The sequence below is a fragment of the Schistocerca nitens genome, chromosome 5 (genome assembly GCF_023898315.1).
Source record: "Schistocerca nitens isolate TAMUIC-IGC-003100 chromosome 5, iqSchNite1.1, whole genome shotgun sequence".
In the NCBI taxonomy this organism is placed as follows: domain Eukaryota; kingdom Metazoa; phylum Arthropoda; class Insecta; order Orthoptera; family Acrididae; genus Schistocerca; species Schistocerca nitens.
Genome location: NC_064618.1, coordinates 511,648,279 through 511,668,284, shown reverse-complemented (window position 1 = coordinate 511,668,284; position 20,006 = coordinate 511,648,279). Strand labels below are relative to the sequence as shown.

At 43.1% G+C, this 20,006-nt stretch overlaps 1 protein-coding gene across 1 annotated transcript in view; it reads right to left on the bottom strand.

Annotated features, from left to right (window-relative positions):
- LOC126259282 (kynurenine 3-monooxygenase-like) overlaps positions 1-20,006 on the bottom strand; it is a 167,710-nt gene that overhangs the window by 52,284 nt on the left and 95,420 nt on the right. Inside the window, exons 5-7 of the mRNA XM_049955929.1 lie at positions 17,262-17,349; positions 7,153-7,324; positions 3,245-3,496 (exon numbers count right to left, since the gene is read on the bottom strand). Of these exons, the coding sequence (XP_049811886.1) occupies positions 3,245-3,496; positions 7,153-7,324; positions 17,262-17,349 (512 nt within the window). The remainder of the gene's footprint in view (positions 1-3,244; positions 3,497-7,152; positions 7,325-17,261; positions 17,350-20,006) is intronic.

The window sequence follows — 20,006 nt, the reverse complement described above, 5'->3', positions numbered from 1 at the left end:
TATTTACAATTTGCACAGAAAGCAGATGGCAGTTATAAGAGTCGAGGGGCATGAAACGGAAGCGGTGGTTGGGAAGGGAGTGAGACAGGGTTGTAGCCTATCCCTGATGTTATTCAATCTGTATATTGAGCAAGCAGCAAAGGTAACAAAAGAAAAATATCTAGCTTCTAAGATAAGTCGTAGGGTCAGTATTGCCTCACGTGTTCGAATATTTCTACGGAAACCAAACTGATCTTCCCCGAGGTCGGCTTCTACCAGTTTTTCCATTCGTCTGTAAAGAATTCGCGTTATTATTTTGCAGCCGTGACTTATTAAACTGATTGTTCGGCAATTTTCACATCTGTCAACACCTGCTTTCTTTGGGATTGGAATTATTATATTCTTCTTGAAGTCTGAGGGAATTACGCCTGTCTCATACATCTTGCTCACCAGATGGTAGAGTTTTGTCAGGACTGGCTCTCCCAAGGCCGTCAGTAGTTCTAATGGAATGTTGTCTACTCGCGGGGCCTTGTTTCGACTCAGGTCTTTCAGCGCTCTGTCAAACTCTTCACGCAGTATCGTATCTCCCATTTCATATTCATCTACATCCTCTTCCAATTCCATAATATTGTCCTCAAGTACATTGCCCTTGTATAGACCTTCTATATACTCCTTCCACCTTTCTGCTTTCCCTTCTATGCTTAGAGCTGGGTTTCCATCTGAGCTCTTGGTATTCATACAAGTGGTTCTCTTCTCTCCAAAGGTCTCTTTAATTTTCCTGTAGGTAGTATCTATCTTACCCCTAGTGAGATAAGCCTCTACATCCTTACATTTATCCTCTAGCCATCCCTGCTTAGCCATTTTGCAGTTCCTGTCGATCTCATTTTTGAGACGTTTGTATTCCTTATTGCCTGCTTCATTTACTGTATTTTTATATTTTCTCCTTTCATCAATTAAATTCAATATTTCTTCTGTTACGCAAGGATTTCTACTAGCCCTCGTCTTTTTACCTACTAGATCCTCTGCTGCCTTCACTACTTCATCTCTCAAAGCTACCCATTCTTCTTCTACTGTATTTCTTTCCCCAATTCTTGTCAATTGTTCCCTTATGCTCTCCCTGAAACTCTGTACAACCTCTGGTTTAGTCAGTTTATCCAGGTCCCATCTCCTTAAATTCCCACCTTTTTGCAGTTTCTTCAGTTTTAATCGACAGCTCATAACCAATAGAGTGTGGTCAGAGTCCACATCTGCCCCTGGAAATGTCTTACAATTTAAAACCTGGTGCCTAAATCTCTGTCTTACCATTATATAATCTATCTGAAATCTGTCAGTATCTCCAGGCTTCTTCCACGTATAAAACCTTCTTTTATGATAAAAGAAGGTTTAGTTACTATAGTTTGTTATTTGTTGGTACATAGGAACTAAAGGCCACGCTGTCGTCTACTTCACCCACACAACAACAGCAACATCTGTGAGAGGAGGTGAAGTACAAAAGGGGAAGAATGAATGTTACGAAGGAGAAGTAAATGTTACAGAAGGAGAGCAAGCAGCACAATGATTGCATATGGAAATACACTGACGGAAAGAAAATCGCAACATCAAGAAGCTGTGTGAAGTAAACGAAAGTTGTAGGGCGTATTTGTACATCTGAAAGACGGTGTCTATTCAAATTTCGTGCCAGTCGCATAGGAGTTTAAATACACGCTGTTACGATCGTGAGCGATAGTTATCTTTGGGACTGGACGTGGTGGGTTGGTGTCCGTCAAAAATGCCTTTAAGGCTACAAAGATGCCGTTATCAACACGTCACTAAGTTTGAACGAGGTCATGTAATAGGGCTACGAGAAGCTGGATGTTACTTCTGTGATACTGCAGAAACGAATGCACCCGCTGTACGTTATTGTTACCTGCGGTGGTCACGGGAATGTAAGGACGCGAGAAGATCGGGCTCCGGTCGGGACGTGGCACCACTGAGAGGGAAGGCCATGGTATTCGGCAGATGGCTCTGGCCCATCTTTCTGCATCTGCAGCAGCATTTTGAGCGGCAATTGGCACCACAGTGTGGCTCAACGTACTGTTACAAATCGGGTACTTCAAGGACATTTCCGAACCAGACGCTGTGCAACGTGCATTCCACCGACCAGACACCACCGCCATTTGCGACTTCAGTGGTGTTAGCCGAGGGCTCATTGTAGGGTAGGGTGGAGATCTGTTGTGCTTCCTGATAAAAGGTAGTTCTGCCTCGGTGCCAGTGGTAGCCGTGAGTTGGTTAGGAGGAGGTCAGTTGAGGGTCTGCAACCAACCTGTGTGTGTGCTTGACATATTTGGCGTACACTGGAAGTTATGATGTGGGGTGCGCTTTCGTACAACAACAGGAGCACTCTCATAGTTATCCCACGCATCCTGACTACAAATTTGTACGTATCTCTGGTGATTTGACCTTTCGTGCTGCCATTCACGAAAAGCATTCCAGAGGGTGTTTTCTAACAGTATAACGCTCGCCCACGCATCGCTGCTGTAAGCCAACGCGCTCTATAGAGTGTCGGCATATTGCTTTGACCTATTCGACCACTATATCTGTGTCCAATCGAGCACATGTTGGACCTCATGAGGCGACAACTCTAGTGTCATTCACAACCAGCATTAACCGTCCCCGTATTGACCGACCAAGTACTACAGGCATGGAACTTCATCACACAAACTGACACCCAGCACCTACACAGCACAATGCATGCATGTTTGCAAGCTTTCATTCAACAGTCTGGCGTTTACTCTGGTTAGTAATTTAGCAGCTTTTCACAGCAGCAGTGGCTTATCTGGCGCTTACAACAACCTGTGATCTTGAAATGTTAATCACTTAAATATGTTACCTAGACAAATGTATTCCCGTAATTTAATTTTTCCACATTAATTATTTTTTAGTGTTGCGATTCTTTTCCCATCACCGTATTATTTAACATTTTTTTCTGTTTGAACGCTTCTTCATCTTATATTTTGATTTTGCTGAAACAATTCAGCGAATCAGTATACTTTCTATAGGCTGTTATTTATTTGCACATTGGACCCAAACGGCCACGCTGTTGTCAACTTAACTTATACAACAGCAACAACTGTGACAGGAGATGAATACCAAAGGGGAAGGAATGAATGTCAGGAACGAGAAGCAAAAGGTACAAAAGGAGAGCACGCAGCATAATGACTGCAGATGGAAACATAAGATAAAAGATAAGAAAAATTAGAGTTTAGAGCAGAGGCGGACCACTTACCTTAATGGAGACGAGGGGCGACGGCTTGGTTGCGAAGAAGTCCTTGACGAGCTTGTTGCTTCCGATGAGCGGTATGGAGTCGGCGAAGTACTCGCCAAAGAAGTCGAGCAGCCTCTGGGGCGTGTCCAGCGCCTCGAACTGCTCGAAAGGCATGAAGAGCGTGACGGTCCACGACCGGTCCTGGTTGGGCAGCGCGATCATCATGAAGGAGCCGCGCGGCCAGATGTGCAGGTACTGCTCCGCCATCGCGAACTGCGGACACGGCGGCCACTCTCACATACATCCTCTCACCAGGTAGGCTGTTGCCACATTGTTTAACACCCTCATTCCTGCCACATATATCATTTTGCTTCCATTCATTCGTACTTGTAAGGTTCCTAACAACACGTCATTGGAATACCTTACAAGCTTCTTTGAAAATTTCGAAAATTGTCATCGGAAGATTCTGCACCTCTCCACTCTATTCATCTACCTCCCTTCCATATAGTTCGTCGATTTTTATACAAAAATGAATGAATAAACTCTGATACTCTATTCTATGTACCGACGCAGAATCACCTAAGGGCGAAACTAACACAGTTTGGTTGCTTTTACATCACATCAGTGAACTTCTCAATCCTTTGACATTGCTAAATATTTACGCGATTTGTATATATATACTGATCTCGTCTCTCTGCTCATCACCTCCTCCCCTTCCTCTTCGTCTGCACTTTCTCCAACCATCTCCTCCTCCTTCCCTCTCTCCCCGTCTCCTCCTTCCCCTTATCTATGTCCATTCTTCCTCTCTCCGTCCCTCTCTTCTTACGCCCCCCTCACCCCCCCCCTCCCTCTCTCACAGTAGAAGGTCATGGGGTGAGCTGGCCAAAATCTCTGATTCAGCATATGTGAGCAGCTTGGAGCAGTATCATATTAAAGTCTTACATGTCATACTGAAGGCCATTCGGGGCACATGGCAGATCACCCGAGGGAGGGGAGGGGAGAGGTAGAAGACAGGAGAGGAGGAAGTCTTCCAGTGTGAATCTAACAACCTACTACACTCCATTTTGATCTCACTGAATAGGTGTTATTCGAGGTCAATGATCTGTTGTGAAAGAATTCGTCGATCGATATATGTAAGAAATTACTATTTATAAACTATCTGGTCGATTGGAGGGAGCGTCGATGCAGACATCTGCCCCGCGCTTCGCTTATGCGCTGCTGGCGATCGAATTTGTGACGGTGGCTCTGCCTTGCACATAAATTAAACTTGTACACATTTTTAATTACGTTGCCTGGAGCCCACGAAGCATTATTCCCACACACACGTCAATATATGTAGTAGATCCTACCCCTGTTTCCTGATATCCATATAGCCGAGACATGTTCAAAAATGGCTCTAAGCACTATGGAACTTAACATCTGAGGTCATCAGCCCCCTAGACTTAGAACTACTTAAACCTAACTAACCTAAGGACATCACACATCCATGCCCGAGGCAGGATTCGAAATACATGTTACTAACGGATATCGATAAATCACCTACCCAGTAGCTTGAGAACTTCCATGTCATCACAGATAATATTGTTTACAAGAACACCATTAAACATGCTGTGAGTTTCATCCAGTGGTTGTATTCGAAAATCCACGATGTAGTGACGGTGAAGTACTGTCATTAAATGAGTGGTATCGTCTACGTGCTGCCTCAATGGAGACTGCTGCTTTATTCCACGGAAAAACTCTATCTCGCACTGAGTGATAGAAAACCTTGCTCAGCTTGTAGAGACGCATGTTAACTGTGTGGATGTGTAAACAGTGTCACCGTCATTTATATGAAGTTTGCTGTTCATATGGTGAAATTGGTTTCTGTCTACGCCAACTCAAGGCACGAAATTTTAATTGTAACTACCTTGTACGACCATTATGACACACTGTCAGCAGAATTACACTGAAATTAAGGGTTTATTTTATAGGACTATTCTGCGAATCCCTACTATCACGTGTTTCTCAGATCGAGGGTTCATTACACTGCCTGAAAACAGTCAAGATATGCAGCTACTGGAATACCGAGGAGCTCTCCCACATTCATCAAACGAACGTAGTGTGTGCTCTGAGTGTATGCAAGGTACATCATCACTGCGTGAGATAGGACACTGTGGAAATAAGTTAATTATATTTCCACAACAAAGCAGTTGTCAAGCCACAAGAATCCATTATAATCATGAAGCTATATTTATTTTACAAATTTGTAATAAATGGAAGAATAAACCACCAAATTCGTTTGCAGGTAGAGTTCATTTCAATCGTCATTGTAAAAAAAAGGGTTCAGGATGTTCTGTGCTATCACGATACGATACAAAGGAGTATTGTTGTATGGTACATGAAGCTTAAGCAGACCGGTAGTATGTTGAATCTTCCAATAACGAACTGTCAGGCTTCCTTCCAAGTATATCCGACTTGCATCTCGCTAATTAGGGATTCATAGGAACAGGTCTGGATGATGGAATATGTCGAGCAGATTATTATGAATATTGTTAATAATCATTTCATTATAAAAAAAAGAACAAAAGTTGTGTCGAGCAATTTTTTTTGTAACTGAGATATTGGCACCAACGTTGAGTATCCCTCACCGCAGTCGTGATGGCCTTGGTTGGGGCATACACGCGCGACCGACATCTGATCCACACAGTCAGCCACCTCGTATAGTAGAATCAGGAGCCTCCTGACGTAAAGAACGCTAGTAAACAATCACTTCAGCAAATGGCAATCACAGGAAAATTTGATTGCTTAGAGTACTCTCTAGCGCTAGATTAATGTTAATTACCTTCCCTCGCTTCACAGCCACAGGAATAAAAAAATTATTATTAGTTAGCTATAACCACATGGTGGTTATCTTGCTGCGGGGAATGTTGGGATCTCATGGCTACATTTTGGCACCACCTCTTTGGAGATTTCCTGTTACTATATTGTTTTATTCAGCCAATTAAGATGTATTGGTGTGCATTTGCGGATTCTTTGTTGCTCTGAAAACATTGTTATTGGTGAAATGTGGTGGTACATTCATAGTTTCTGGAGGCCAAATAATGCAGTTTCACATGGATGAGTACCTACCTGTTGTGATATTGCCTCACCAATTTGGCGCCAAACTGATTACTTCTTCTTCGTGTGTGATATTTTGGTCTCAAAGAGAATTTAATAGCGATTACTCCAGATAAGGGAACAAATATGGTGCATGAAAGGGACTGATCTGTGGTACTCACGTTAAAAGTGATTAAATAGTGACAGTTTTACTTTAGATTTTATCCTAAAACCATTACTGAACTTTTAAAAGTACAGGGTGATTCTAAAAGAATGAACAGATTTCCGTTGTTTATTACATATGAGCTATGAAGGGCAGAAACATATCGCACATGTCACTGGATAGAGGAAGTTTCGAAGTTTCATGTTCGCGCAGACATTACACCACAACAGTCAACATGAGCACCATGCGTTGCCCGAGAAACATTGAAACGGTAGTCCATTTCATTCCACACGAGTATCAACAGGTCTCTGTTTATTAAATCGTCAGCTTCAACAATTCGATTTCTCAACTCTTCAAGAGTAGTTGCCGTAGGTGAGGCAAAGACTATCTTTTATGTATCCCCACAGAAAAAACTCGCAAAATTTGAGGTCTGGTGATCTGTAAGGCCACATGCAACGAAACTTGGTACCCACCTCTTCCAATCTAATGTTGTATGCGTTTCTATCTATTCTTTCTTTCTGAATGATCCAGTATTACAGCTTTTCCTTCCTACACTTGTCGTCCAAGAAGGATACGAAGATGGTAATGTGTAGTATGTTGAAGTTTTATTCACTTCATGAATAACACGGCAGTATCCCTCATACTGCTTGGTCAGCTCTTGCATGCTTCACTAAGCCGTGAGCGCTCTCACCTTTCCGTCAGCGGTGGGTGGTATGCAGAGCTCGAGGTAGCCGTGCTCTATGTAGCGCTGGCTGTACTGGAACAGCGGCGCCTTCATCATCTGGCGGCGCACCGCGGAGAAGGCGCCGTCCGCACCCACCACCAGCGACGCGGACGTCTCCACGCGCAGCCCATTGTCCAGTCTGCAACACGAAAGCGCACGTAGAACACGCTTCACAGGACCGGGTTGGTTCCTTTGAAAGGGGACGGCCGATTTGCTTCCTCATCCTTCCCTAATCCGTTGGGACAGTACACCTCGATGATTCGTCCCCTCGCCCAAACCAGCCAACCAAATACGACGTTCTCGCACTATCATTTACTGATCTTTTTACAAGATGATGATTTTACATATGGCGTTTCGTCGGGAGACAATATTTTCTTAATTTATTGCCATTTCGAGCTTGATGTTCTGCAACATATGTTAATGACATAATCTCAATCACTTGAAAACGGTATAAAACCCCGAAAACTAGGTTGTAATTAAGTAAACAACAATACAGTCAAATGCCGGTGTGTTCATTTAAAAATTATTCTATGACTGTTGCTCAGAAATATCAAAAACTCTTAATCAACCAACACTTCACAGGCTCCTCCCAACCTGAACCATACAATCAGAAGCAAAAGACCCGGCAACTTCTTTCAGCCAGGGATTGATTACCTCGGTGTTTACTCCCATAACACCCCCCCCCCCCCCTCAGTCAATAAATCTACTAACCTCTCAGCCAGCCGGACAGCCGGACATTCGTGAGCGGACAATTCCTCGAAAGGATATCGGACTGGTTCCTTAAGTCATGCAACCACGTAAATAAACAGTTTTGGATGCCTCGGGTTTTAAGCGATCTTGTAGCAGTTATGTTTATTCAACATCATGCATTTTCAAGAGGGGAATTAGCGTACGGAGGTCATTTAAGTACACAAATTTCATATGGAATTCATCCAAATGCAGCACCTTTAACAGAAAGAACTGATAGTAAGTTAAAAACCCTAACAGGGTTATTACGAGGGCAGTTCAATAAGTAATGCAACACATTTTTTTTCTCGGCCAATTTTGGTTGAAAAAACCGGAAATTTCTTGTGGAATATTTTCAAACACTCCCTCTTCGTCTCGTATAGTTTCATTGACTTCCGACAGGTGGCAGCGCTGTACGGAGCTGTTAAAATGGCGTCTGTAACGGATGTGCGTTGCAAACAACGGGCAGTGATCGAGTTTCTTTTGGCGGAAAACCAGGGCATCTCAGATATTCATAGGCGCTTGCAGAATGTCTACGGTGATCTGGCAGTGGACAAAAGCACGGTGAGTCGTTGGGCAAAGCGTGTGTCATCATCACCGCAAGGTCAAGCAAGACTGTCTGATCTCCCGCGTGCGGGCCGGCCGTGCACAGCTGTGACTCCTGCAATGGTGGAGCGTGCGAACACACTCGTTCGAGATGATCGACGGATCACCATCAAACAACTCAGTGCTCAACTTGACATCTCTGTTGGTAGTGCTGTCACAATTGTTCACCAGTTGGGATATTCAAAGGTTTGTTCCCGCTGGGTCCCTCGTTGTCTAACCGAACACCATAAAGAGCAAAGGAGAACCATCTGTGCGGAATTGCTTGCTCGTCATGTGACTGAGGCTGACAATTTCTTGTCAAAGATTGTTATTGGCGATGAAACATGGGTTAATCACTTCGAACCTGAAACATAACGGCAATCAATGGAGTGGCGCCACACCCACTCCCCTACCAAGAAAAAGTTTAAAGCCATACCCTCAGCCGGTAAAGTCATGGTTACAGTCTTCTGGGACGCTGAAGGGGTTATTCTGTTCGATGTCCTTCCCCATGGTCAAACGATCAACTCTGAAGTGTATTGTGCTACTCTTCAGAAATTGAAGAAACGACTTCAGCGTGTTCGTAGGCACAAAAATCAGAACGAACTTCTCCTTCTTCATGACAACGCAAGACCTCAAACAAGTCTTCGCACCCGAGAGGAGCTCACAAAACTTCAGTGGACTGTTCTTCCTCATGCACCCTACAGCCCCGATCTCGCACCGTCGGATTTCCATATGTTTGGCCCAATGAAGGACGCAATCCGTGGGACGCACTACGCGGATGATGAAGAAGTTATTGATGCAGTACGACGTTGACTCCGACATCGACCAGTGGAATGGTACCGTGCAGGCATACAGGCCCTCATTTCAAGGTGGCGTAAGGCCGTAGCATTGAATGGAGATTACGTTGAATAATAGTGTTGTGTAGCTAAAAGATTGGGGAATAACCTGGTGTATTTCAATGCTGTATAAAACAACCCCTGTTTCAGAAAAAAAATGTGTTGCATTACTTATTGAACTGCCCTCGTATGTGCAGCAGCTCGCTTCTCCCGAACGACGTAACACAATCCGCCTTATGTTGTGTTATTAAAGCCTACGTTATTTTTGTTGCCGTCTGGCTTTTCTATTTGCTATCTATCAGCTGGCACGATTGTGTTGTTCTCAATGCCGCTGTCTTACTTCTGACAAGGGACCCCGTGAGTGCGAGGTCGCAAGTTGAATCTTTACTATGGCTCATTTGAAAGTGTTGTGTTAACAATTGCGGGAGAAAAATTATTAGCTGCTGATGAATCACCATGTGCATCAGGAGGGCGACAGAAAAAGAGTGTCCTGGAGGTGCAGAGATCTACATTTTACATCTACATGGATACTCTGTAAATCACACTTAAGCGCCTAGTACACTATCTTATTCCAATGTCTAACAGCGCGCGGAACAAAGAACACCTACATCTTTCCCTACGAGCTTTGATTTCCCTTATTTTATTATGATGATCGTTTCTTCCTATGTAGGTCGGCGTGAACAAAATATTTTCGAATTCGGAAGAGAAAAGTGATCATTGAAATTTTGTGAGCAGATTCCGCCGCAACGAAGAACGTCTTTGTTTTAATGATGTCCGCCCCAAATCCTGTATCATGTCAGTGGCTCTCTCTCACTTATTTCGCGATAATACAAAATGTACTGCTCTTCTTTGAAATTAGTTGATGTACTTCGTTAATCCTATCTGGTAAGGATCCCAGACCGAGCAGCAGTACTCCAGAAAAGGATGGACAAACGTAATGTATGCAGTCTCTTTAGCAGATCTGTTACATTTTCTAAGTGTTCTGCCAAAAATACGCAGTCTTTGGTCTGCCTTTCCCACAACATTTTCTATTTGTTCTTTCCAATTTAAGTTGCTCGTAATTGCAAATCCTAGGTATTTAGTTTAATTTACGTCCTTTAGATTTGGCTGCTCTATCGTGTAACCAAAGTTTAACGCATTCCTTTCAGCAGTCATGTGGATGACCTCACACTTTTCATTATTTAAGTTCGATTTCCAATTTTCGCACCATACAGATATTTTTTCTAAATCGTTTTACAGTTTGGTTTGATCTTCTGATGACTTTAATAGACGATAAACGACAGTATCAACTACAAACAACCTAAGACGACTGCTCAGATTGTCTCATATATCGTTTATGTTACGGCGTAAGTGAAGCGCCGGCACGCCAAAAATTGGCTCTGAACACTATGGGACTTAACATCTGAGGTCATCAGTAGCCTAGAACTTAGAACTACTTAAACCTAACTAACCTAAGGACATCACACACATCCATACCCGAGGCAGGATTCGAACCTGCGACCGTAGCAGTCGCGCGGTACCGGACTGAATCATTAATACAATTTGTATGAATGTTGTCTAGCGATCCGAGAACCGAGATTTCCTATTCGACGACTGAGCAGGATTCAACAGTTTATATAGACAAGGAACAGCAGAAGGCCTACAACACTACCTTGAGAAACTCCAGAAATCACTTCTGTTTTACTCGATGACTTTCGTCAATAACTGCGAACTGTGAACTCTCTGACAGAAAAACACGAATCCAGTCACATAACTGAGACGATATGCCATGAGCACGCCATTTCACTACAAGCCGCTTGTGTGGTACAGTGCCAAAAACTTTCTGAAAATCTAGAAATGGGGAATCCATTTGAAATCCCTTGCAATAGCACTCAAGACTTTGTGTGTGTAAAGAGCCAGTTATGTCTGACAAGAACGAAGTTTTCTATATCCGTCTCGACTGTGTGTCAATAGACCGTTCTCTTCGAAGTAATTCATAATATTGGAACACAATATATGTTCCAAAATCCTGCTGCATATCGACGCTAATGATATGGGCTCGTAATTTAGTGGATTACTCCTACTACCTTTCTTGAATATTGGAGTGATCTGTGCAACTTTCCAGTCTCTCGGTACGGATCTTTCGTCGAGCGAACGGCGGTATTTGATTGTTAAGTATGGAGCTATTGCATCAGCAAGCCCTGAAACGAATCTGATTGGTATACAGTCTGGGCCGGAAGACTTGCTAATATTAAGTCATTTCAAGTTGCTTCACTACTCCAAGGATATCTATTTCTAAGCTACTCATGTTGGCATCTGTTCTTGATTCGAATCCTGGAATATTTACCTCGTTTTCTTTGCTGAAGGAATTTAGGAAGGCTGTATTTAGTATCTCTGCTTCGGCAGCACAGTGGTCGATAGTATTTCCATTGCTATCGCCAGAGAAATTATTGACTTTGTCTTGCCGCTAGCATACTTTACACGCGACCAGAATCTCTTTGGATTTCCTGTCAAGTTTCGAGACAAGGTTTCGTTGTGGAAGTTATTATAAGCATCTCGCATTGAAGTCCCCGCGTTATTTCGAGATTCTGTAAAAGATCGCCAACCTTGCACATTTTGCGTTCGTTCAAATCAATCTTTCTTAAATATATGCACTACACTTCACAAATTAACATCGTCGACATTCCAGAAATGTTCGAATCAAAGCACTAACTCGCACCATGAACACCGAATGAAAAATGGCGAGCCACAATGGTGGCAGAGGGTTGCTCCATCAACATCGAAGGCGAACTCCCTGGGAGTTACAAACCGTGCAGGACGTTCAGCTAGGTACCCACTTTTGAAGAATGGATATAGAATCATATTGGTGTAACGGGGTGAGGACAACTGACGGAATGTAATGGCATGCAACCAAATGTGAAACAGTCAACGCGGAGCTTATCAAATGGTTCAAATGCTCTAAGCGCTTCTGAGCATCTGAGGTCATCAGTCCCCTAGACTTAGAACTACTTAAACCTAACTCACCTAAGGACATCATACACATCCATGCCCGAGGCAGGATTCAAGCCTGCGACCGTAGCAGCAGCACGGTTCCGGACTGAAGCGCCTAGAACCGTTCGGCCACAGCGACCGGCCGGAGCTTATCGTGAAGCTGGTTGCCCAATAAAGGCGTAGCTACAGATAGTGCGATGACATGTTTTATAGATACGGAAAAAACAAACATTCGAAGGCTGAAATTGTCCAGCGGTTCCAAGTGGTACAAACTGCAATGTCACACACTTTTCTGGAAGGATGGTTTGCTCTAGTTGTTCTCTTACATCCATTTCCCACTCTTGCTTGCTGTTACGTAAATATTCTCTACTGCCCTTGTGCCACCATGCACACGAGAAAGAGTCGTAGGGGGTAGAGCACCTCCAACTTCCCGCAGCACAGTAAATAACTTTCGAGCCAATTTACCATCTAGATTAACAGTCGGCATAATTTTAAACGAATGCGTTAAGACATTGATGTTAGTTGATCATGACACGACTCTCTTGGTACCTGTAATTTCGAGGTTTCCTTTCATATGCGTTTTCTCTTCAAATCCCGAATGGTCGGAGTTGAAAACAAACTCCTTACTGAGCGATGGGATAAGTTTGTTTATCTGATCTACAAATTTTCGGGCCGATTCCGCAGTTTGCTTTGCATCGTCATGTTGACGCTTCGTTTGAAATCTAAATCTGTAGCACTGTTTGAAGTTAACGCAACCATCCATTGCTTCATTTCAAATCGTTGTTATCTATATCGCGCGCAATTTGATGTCCATAAAGTAGTAGGTCACTATCATGCACGCCCTTAAAATTGTATCAAGCATCCTTGCAACGCGCGAACACCAGTTTCTATAAGAAGTGCGCCTTGTCCTCCCTTGAATTTTCGTAGTTTTTCTTACGCACTACACGGTCATATTGGTGCGGACATATTCTAAATGTGTTCATAACTGGTTCTTCTCTTTTTTTTTTTACTATGCTGCGGATGATCTTCTATGTACGTAATTATGTTTAGTATCCGCTCCTTGAACAACACTTGTCCTTCACTGTGTTTCACTGGAGCCAGGATTCGTGGCTTCCTGTCGGACAAGGATGATGAAACTACATGTCTTGATACCTGTTTCAATATCACTTTCACTTGTTAAGCACGTATCGTCGTCATTGTACACCTCACGAACATTATCCGTACTGTCGAACTTACACGACACCACAAATTCGAGCGGTTCTAGGGGTTACAGTCTGGAACCGCGCGACCGCTACGGTCGCAGGTTCGAATCCTGCCTCGTAGTTAGGTTTAAGTAGTTCTAAGTTCTAGGGGACTGATGACCTTAGAAGTTAAGTCCCATAGTGCTCAGAGCCATTTGAACCATTTTTGAACCACAAATTCCACTGACTCGTCTTGCAGAAACGCTTATATTGCATTAGCCACTTCTTTCTCACTTAAGAAATTCCTTGGGTTCCTTTCGACGAAATGTTATCTTCGGCTACTTTGTTGTAGACATAACGCAATGTTTTCTTTGTTTATCGCTGCCGTTGCTCGTCTTTTTATCAAAATCACTAGTGCTGTAGCACTGTTGTGATTTACTCGTCGATGAAGCAGTTCAACCACGCTCTATTGCCTCATGCTGTACTCACCATTGGATACCTCCAGTACCGCCCCCTGTTGCCATTACGAGCCAATATTGTGGTTGAATGGTATACAGTACGTGGCGCGTCAAATGCCATGAACTTCATTGGCCTTTTGCGGCCTAGCACTCAAGTGGGTCCCCCTAGACAATAATTTCGCACGATACAAAAAACATTCGATACAAGCGATAACTTCCGCTCTGGCTGTGAAAGAAAGCTGACCTATTTTGGTAAGATCGCTTCTTCTTGATGTTGGAGCATCATCTTGAGATGACGGAATTACACCTTGAAAACTGGTTTCACTGAATGTGTGAGTCTTATTTCTGTGTGTAGGCTTTTTCTTTAGCTTCTTTAAGCCGGAAAAATTCATTGGCGACGGACGTGAAACATCGCCAAGAGGAAAGGGAAATTCATGCCTCCATCAGTCATCCCAACTCTAACTGCACAGCTTGTCGACAAATGGAAGAACAGATCATCGTATCTCAAATTTCAGATTCGTGCACACTCTTTGAAGCATGTTTACACGGCGTTTGAAAAACAATATACGTTTTTGGAACGCCTATATTTATTAAACTGTACGACATACAGCTATGAAACTTGAGATGCATATTTACGAATATCTCAAGTTTAGGTTGCTAAATTTCAGTATGTCCTCCACCACCGACACGAACATGTTCACATCGATACTCGAATTCCTCCCGCACTCTGGTGACCATAGCCACCGTCACTTACGTTATGGCAGGACGGATCCGCTTTTTTAATTCCTCTTGGTTCTGTGGTAGTGCTGGCGCGTAAACGTTGTCCGTAATGAAATCCCACGGGACGAAGTCACAGGGTGTCAAATCTGGTTATCGTTGAGGCCACCAGGGGAAGCGGTAAGTCGCCGGCTGTTTGACAACCAATCCAAAGCCTCGGTAGGGATTCAATCAGACATCCACTCACTTGGCGACGCCAGTGAAAGGTGCTCCGGCTTGTTGAAAAATGAAGCTGGCTCGTTCAGCCTCGGAAACAATCAGTTTTGTAACATAGCAATACACTCCTGACCGTCAACAGTGTTTCCATCAAAGAAGAATGGACCGTTAACAGATGAGTGGTATAATGCGCAGCATACTTTTTGATAAATCTTCTACATGTTCAGTGCTTGCATTTGTGTTCTGTAGGCAACAAATTCGCGCACTTTGATTGTTTACTTTCCAGCTAAGATGGAACGTTGCTTCATCATTGAACACGATGCGTTGTGCGAAAGTCTTATCATTGTCAATACCACTCTGAAGTTCTTCATAAAATGCCACACTTTTGCGTTTGTCGTAGTGATGTAGATCCAGCAACAGCTGTAACTTGTATGGCCTCATAACTGACGGTCCAAAACAAGCCAAATTGTTGTACGCAGTTGTAGCTCCCGACTGGCACGACGAGTTGATTTTGTAGGATCTGGAAACCAGTTTGAATTCTTACGATTTCCGTTGGGAACACGAGGGCAGCCGGGACTCTTCCCTTTCCATACAACTCCTGTGTCTACAAACTGTCGATACCATCTGTGGATGTTCCACCCATTCTGAGGATCAGTTTGCCGGCCGAAGTGGCCGTGCGGTTAAAGGCGCTGCAGTCTGGAACCGCAAGACCGCTACGGTCGCAGGTTCGAATCCTGCCTCGGGCATGGATGTTTGTGATGTCCTAAGGTTAGTTAGGTTTAACTAGTTCTAAGTTCTAGGGGACTAATGACCTCAGCAGTTGAGTCCCATAGTGCTCAGAGCCATTTTTTTGAGGATCAGTTTGGTGCCTCAACCTGAAACGTCTTTGCACCGTAAACATGGAAATACAGTTCGCAAATCGAGATCACTGCTGCGGAGCAGCCATTTTACAACGTGTGACGGAAACCAAGCAAACAGAAGACAACCGGAACCTAGTGGCAACAAATATAAACTAGACAATGTATTCGTCCTCCAATAACCGAGCCGTGGCGCAGTGATCGATAATTTTGACAACAGAATACATTGTAATGCGTATATTCTCTTTGAAACATCCCGTAACACGAAAAACGGATCCCCCAGTTGGTATGACACACTTGACATCATTCCACAACGGTCAAACGGAGGTCTGTCTCTGGTGGATAAAGATACATTGCAGTATTACGTGAAAGCGAAACAAAATTGTAAGTAAGGGGCCGGCGGACACACTACGGACAATTAGTCGTTGTGGAATCTTAACTACTGATTCCACATGGAGGGTCGAGCTCCACCGGGGTAATTACGATACGAGACCTCCTAAATCAGCGGAGACATTGTCTGCTTCTATACTCATCGCCGCGAGTGCTGTGCAGGCTTGGCAAATGCAGACGTTCAAGGGGCTTCGGCATCACTGTCTGTCGGGGTCTATTCCCGCCGGACGCATGTGCTGAAGAGAAGCGTGCCAATAATCACTTCTCGGTTTGCATAAATCGACATTATTCCGCAAACGCTCTATTTTGAAATCTGCTAAAACTGGATTGCCCCCTGGCGACCTCAGTAACGTCGTTATTACGCTAGCAGAACAAAAAGATACATAGTTGCTTCTGGTTATACCTGCTTTTAGTCACTTTCGGTTTTTTATTATTTTGGCAATTTTCATTTCCTTCTCTTAGTTAGGAGGGCACAAAAAAATAACACTGGTGGTTATGCAGCATTCGAAATGGCCCCAAGTTGTCGGAACAATGTATTACGAGATACATTAAAATTTACTGCTTTATTTTTTAGATCATTCTATTGGTATTTAAAACAAATTTAATGAGCTCTTGAAATATAAAGAAGTCTTATTACAGCTTCTCCTTAATAGTGAAGGTAAATCACGCGATACAATGGATATGAATAAAGTTGGATCTAACTTCAAAATAAACGTTCTCAGCGCAACCGAATATACGAATGGCAAATAGAAAATAGGATAATTTCATCAGTACTAAATATTCAAATATTGGTGTGTATGCGTGTGTTCATTGGAGTCAGAGAATAGATTGTATTAATCTATTTATTGCAGTTCTTATTATTTCAAAACTGATTGTACATATCACAACTGTTTCTACATAAAATTTTACATATGTATTTACTAACTACGAATGACTGTCAGTTGTCTCCATTAGGAAATTAGAACACACAAAATTTCCCCACACAATCATTCAGAAAACACTCGACATCTGAGATGTGTTCATATTAATGACTGGTCAACGGAAGTACCAGGACTGACTAAGGAAGTGTTCATATGGAAAATTATGTTTCTCTAACTTTATGTGTCAGCTGCAAATTAAGTACTGAAAAGAATTACTTACATTTGGAAGACCATGTTGCCTTTGTGCAAATCAGCAGCCACCAGCTTGTGGTTGAAATGTAGGCGGACGTTGGGAAACTTCTCTGCCGCTGTGAAATTAGAGCGCTACAACATTACAAAAGATAATAAAATTACTAAAACTGACATAATATTTTACAAAAAGCTAGTAGCACTAGAGCAGATGCAGTATGAATGAAGATTAAGCATGGGACGATTTCTTTACCGCTTGTCAACACGAATCCCAACATTTTAAAGAAATAAGTTCGAAATTACGCACTGGGATTTTCGTTGCATGTCTCATACAGAAAGAAATGTGTCCACTGAAATGGTATTAGTAGTACCCGTAATAGTTGTTATTGTTGCTGCTCTTGTGTTGTTGTTGCTGGAGAACATAGCGATGTTACCGACCGACTATAGCAGGTGCTTGCTTGAATACAAATTGTGGGCCGGCCGCGGTGGTCTAGCGGTTCTGGCGCTGCAGTCCGGAACCGAGGGACTGCTACGGTCGCAGGTTCGAATCCTGCCTCGGGCATGGGTGTGTGTGATGTCCTTAGGTTAGTTAGGTTTAAGTAGTTCTAAGTTCTAGGGGACTTATGACCTAAGATGTTGAGTCCCATAGTGCTCAGAGCCATTTGAACCATTTTTTGAACAAATTGTGGCGCTATGGGTGTGTAGACGGCAATGTGGACCTGCGATCATATTTTTTAATGTCGTAAGGGGAAAGAGGCAGCACTTGGAAGCCAAGGTGAAGAATACAGTCTATAAAATTCATGACGGTTTGCTACGAAGCTGACAGACAAACCATGTCAACACTTGCTGGTACCAACAACGAAGAAGAGTCTACAGATATGATTGTAATGGACTCATTCAGATTGAAGTCCGCGTCCGTAGCTGTTTCAGCGGGTGTGACAACTATGCCGAGGGCCTTGGTTAGATTCCTAGTACTGCCAGCAGTTCTCTTTTTTCCGTGGTGATTGGACTGGAATGTGGTGCATTCAGCCCTCTGATGCCACCTGAGGAGCTACTTGATTGAGACGTGACGTCTCTGAGGTCAAAAACGCCGACAACGCCCGGGAGAGCGGCGTGCTGACACAATGCTCCTGCTTGCCGCGTCCACTGGCAGAGGGTGAGGCGGCGACGGTCGGTCGGTCGGTCGGTCGGTCGGTCGGTCCCGACTGGCCCATCGCTACCAAAACGTCGACCTTTGATTGCTTTGCATACTATCTGGACGTTGTGTTCTCATAATGACTCTGGCGACTCCCTTTCTTAAAAATGAGGCTTCAATTTAATGAGTTGTTATTGAATTCCAAGTGCTAAGTTTAGTAATAATTTAGTCCTTACAGTTTGTCTCGAGCGGCCCATCGAAATTAGGCGCCTAAAATAAAAACACCATCGGAAAGTTAAGTATAAAATAATAACTGAGCCCCTAGATTTTAGCATGACTGCAGTAAAAAAATAATTTGCCGTTACGAGCGCCTCTTATAAACACAACTGAACACAAAATGAGAAATCAAAGAAAAAAAAGTGCGTCTCAGCATCGCGCAGCATTTAAAAAAAGCTGAACAGTGCGAGAATAAAATGAGAATTTTTTCATATTGCTTCGCTGAGTAAAATTAGGCTTCAAACAATATCACGAGCTCGAAAGAGCACACACGATTTTCATCCAGCAGCCACTATCAATTAAGGCACAAAGGAATTGCAGATATTGGCTGCGAGTAGGCACTGATTTAAATCAGTGTGGAAGGCTGAAAATTTGTTGCGGACCAGGATAGAACACGGTTCTCCTGCTTACTAGGCAGATGCGCTCACCGTCTTGTGTGAATGTGTATGTGACTTATCTCCTTATCTAAGTTTAATCTAAAGAAAAAAATTAAAGTTAGCCCTACTTGGCACAGCCACTTTCACCCTACTATAAAAAAATGAAATACTCCTCTTCACTCGTTGCCCGCAACTAATCCCAAAATCAAAAATTCTCCCAAGATGATAGGCTCCATGGGTCTACAGTTATTTTTATTATTTATTTATTTATTTTTTATTGCATGATTATAGCTATTAAATGTGTAAGAAAATCATATTCTGAGGTTGCAAATGTAAATCATTGACGTAACAACACTGTGTGGCATAAATATAAACAACAACATGGTTTCATATGTCACTAGAAATATCACTGAGTCGCGCAAGAGAAAACACGATATCTTTTCACAGAGTTAGAATTTAATAACAAATTCAAGAGTTTTGATTTCGAGAGTCTTCGATTCTGCAAAAGAATAGAAAGTACCTTGCAGCAACGTGTGTGTCGATATTAACAAGAAGAAGCATACTTTGCAGGAGCATTGCACATACCACTATACGTGAACAATTTCTGATGTATGAGGGTAATTTATGTACTACTGCAGGAATAAATATCTGCTTCAAGCCAATAAAAGGTGTAAAGGGAAGGACACAAACAATGACAACTACTTTAAACAAGTATTCCCGATTGCAATGAAGAGGCCTTTTAAGCCGCGGACATTTCGCCTGCTATAATAAAACATAACGGAGAACTGAAGACAATATGAAAGGATTTGATCATCGTGCTCTAAGCAGAGTATCAGTTTGCCCAGTATATGAATGGCTATCAAGGAAGAGGAAGTGTAGCATTAACGTCCGGACGACGCTCACGCAAAATAGCGTACGCTGTAGAAGACATCATTCACTGACTCACAGTGCATGCTTCTTAGATCCCACTATCAAGGAGAGCCCTCAG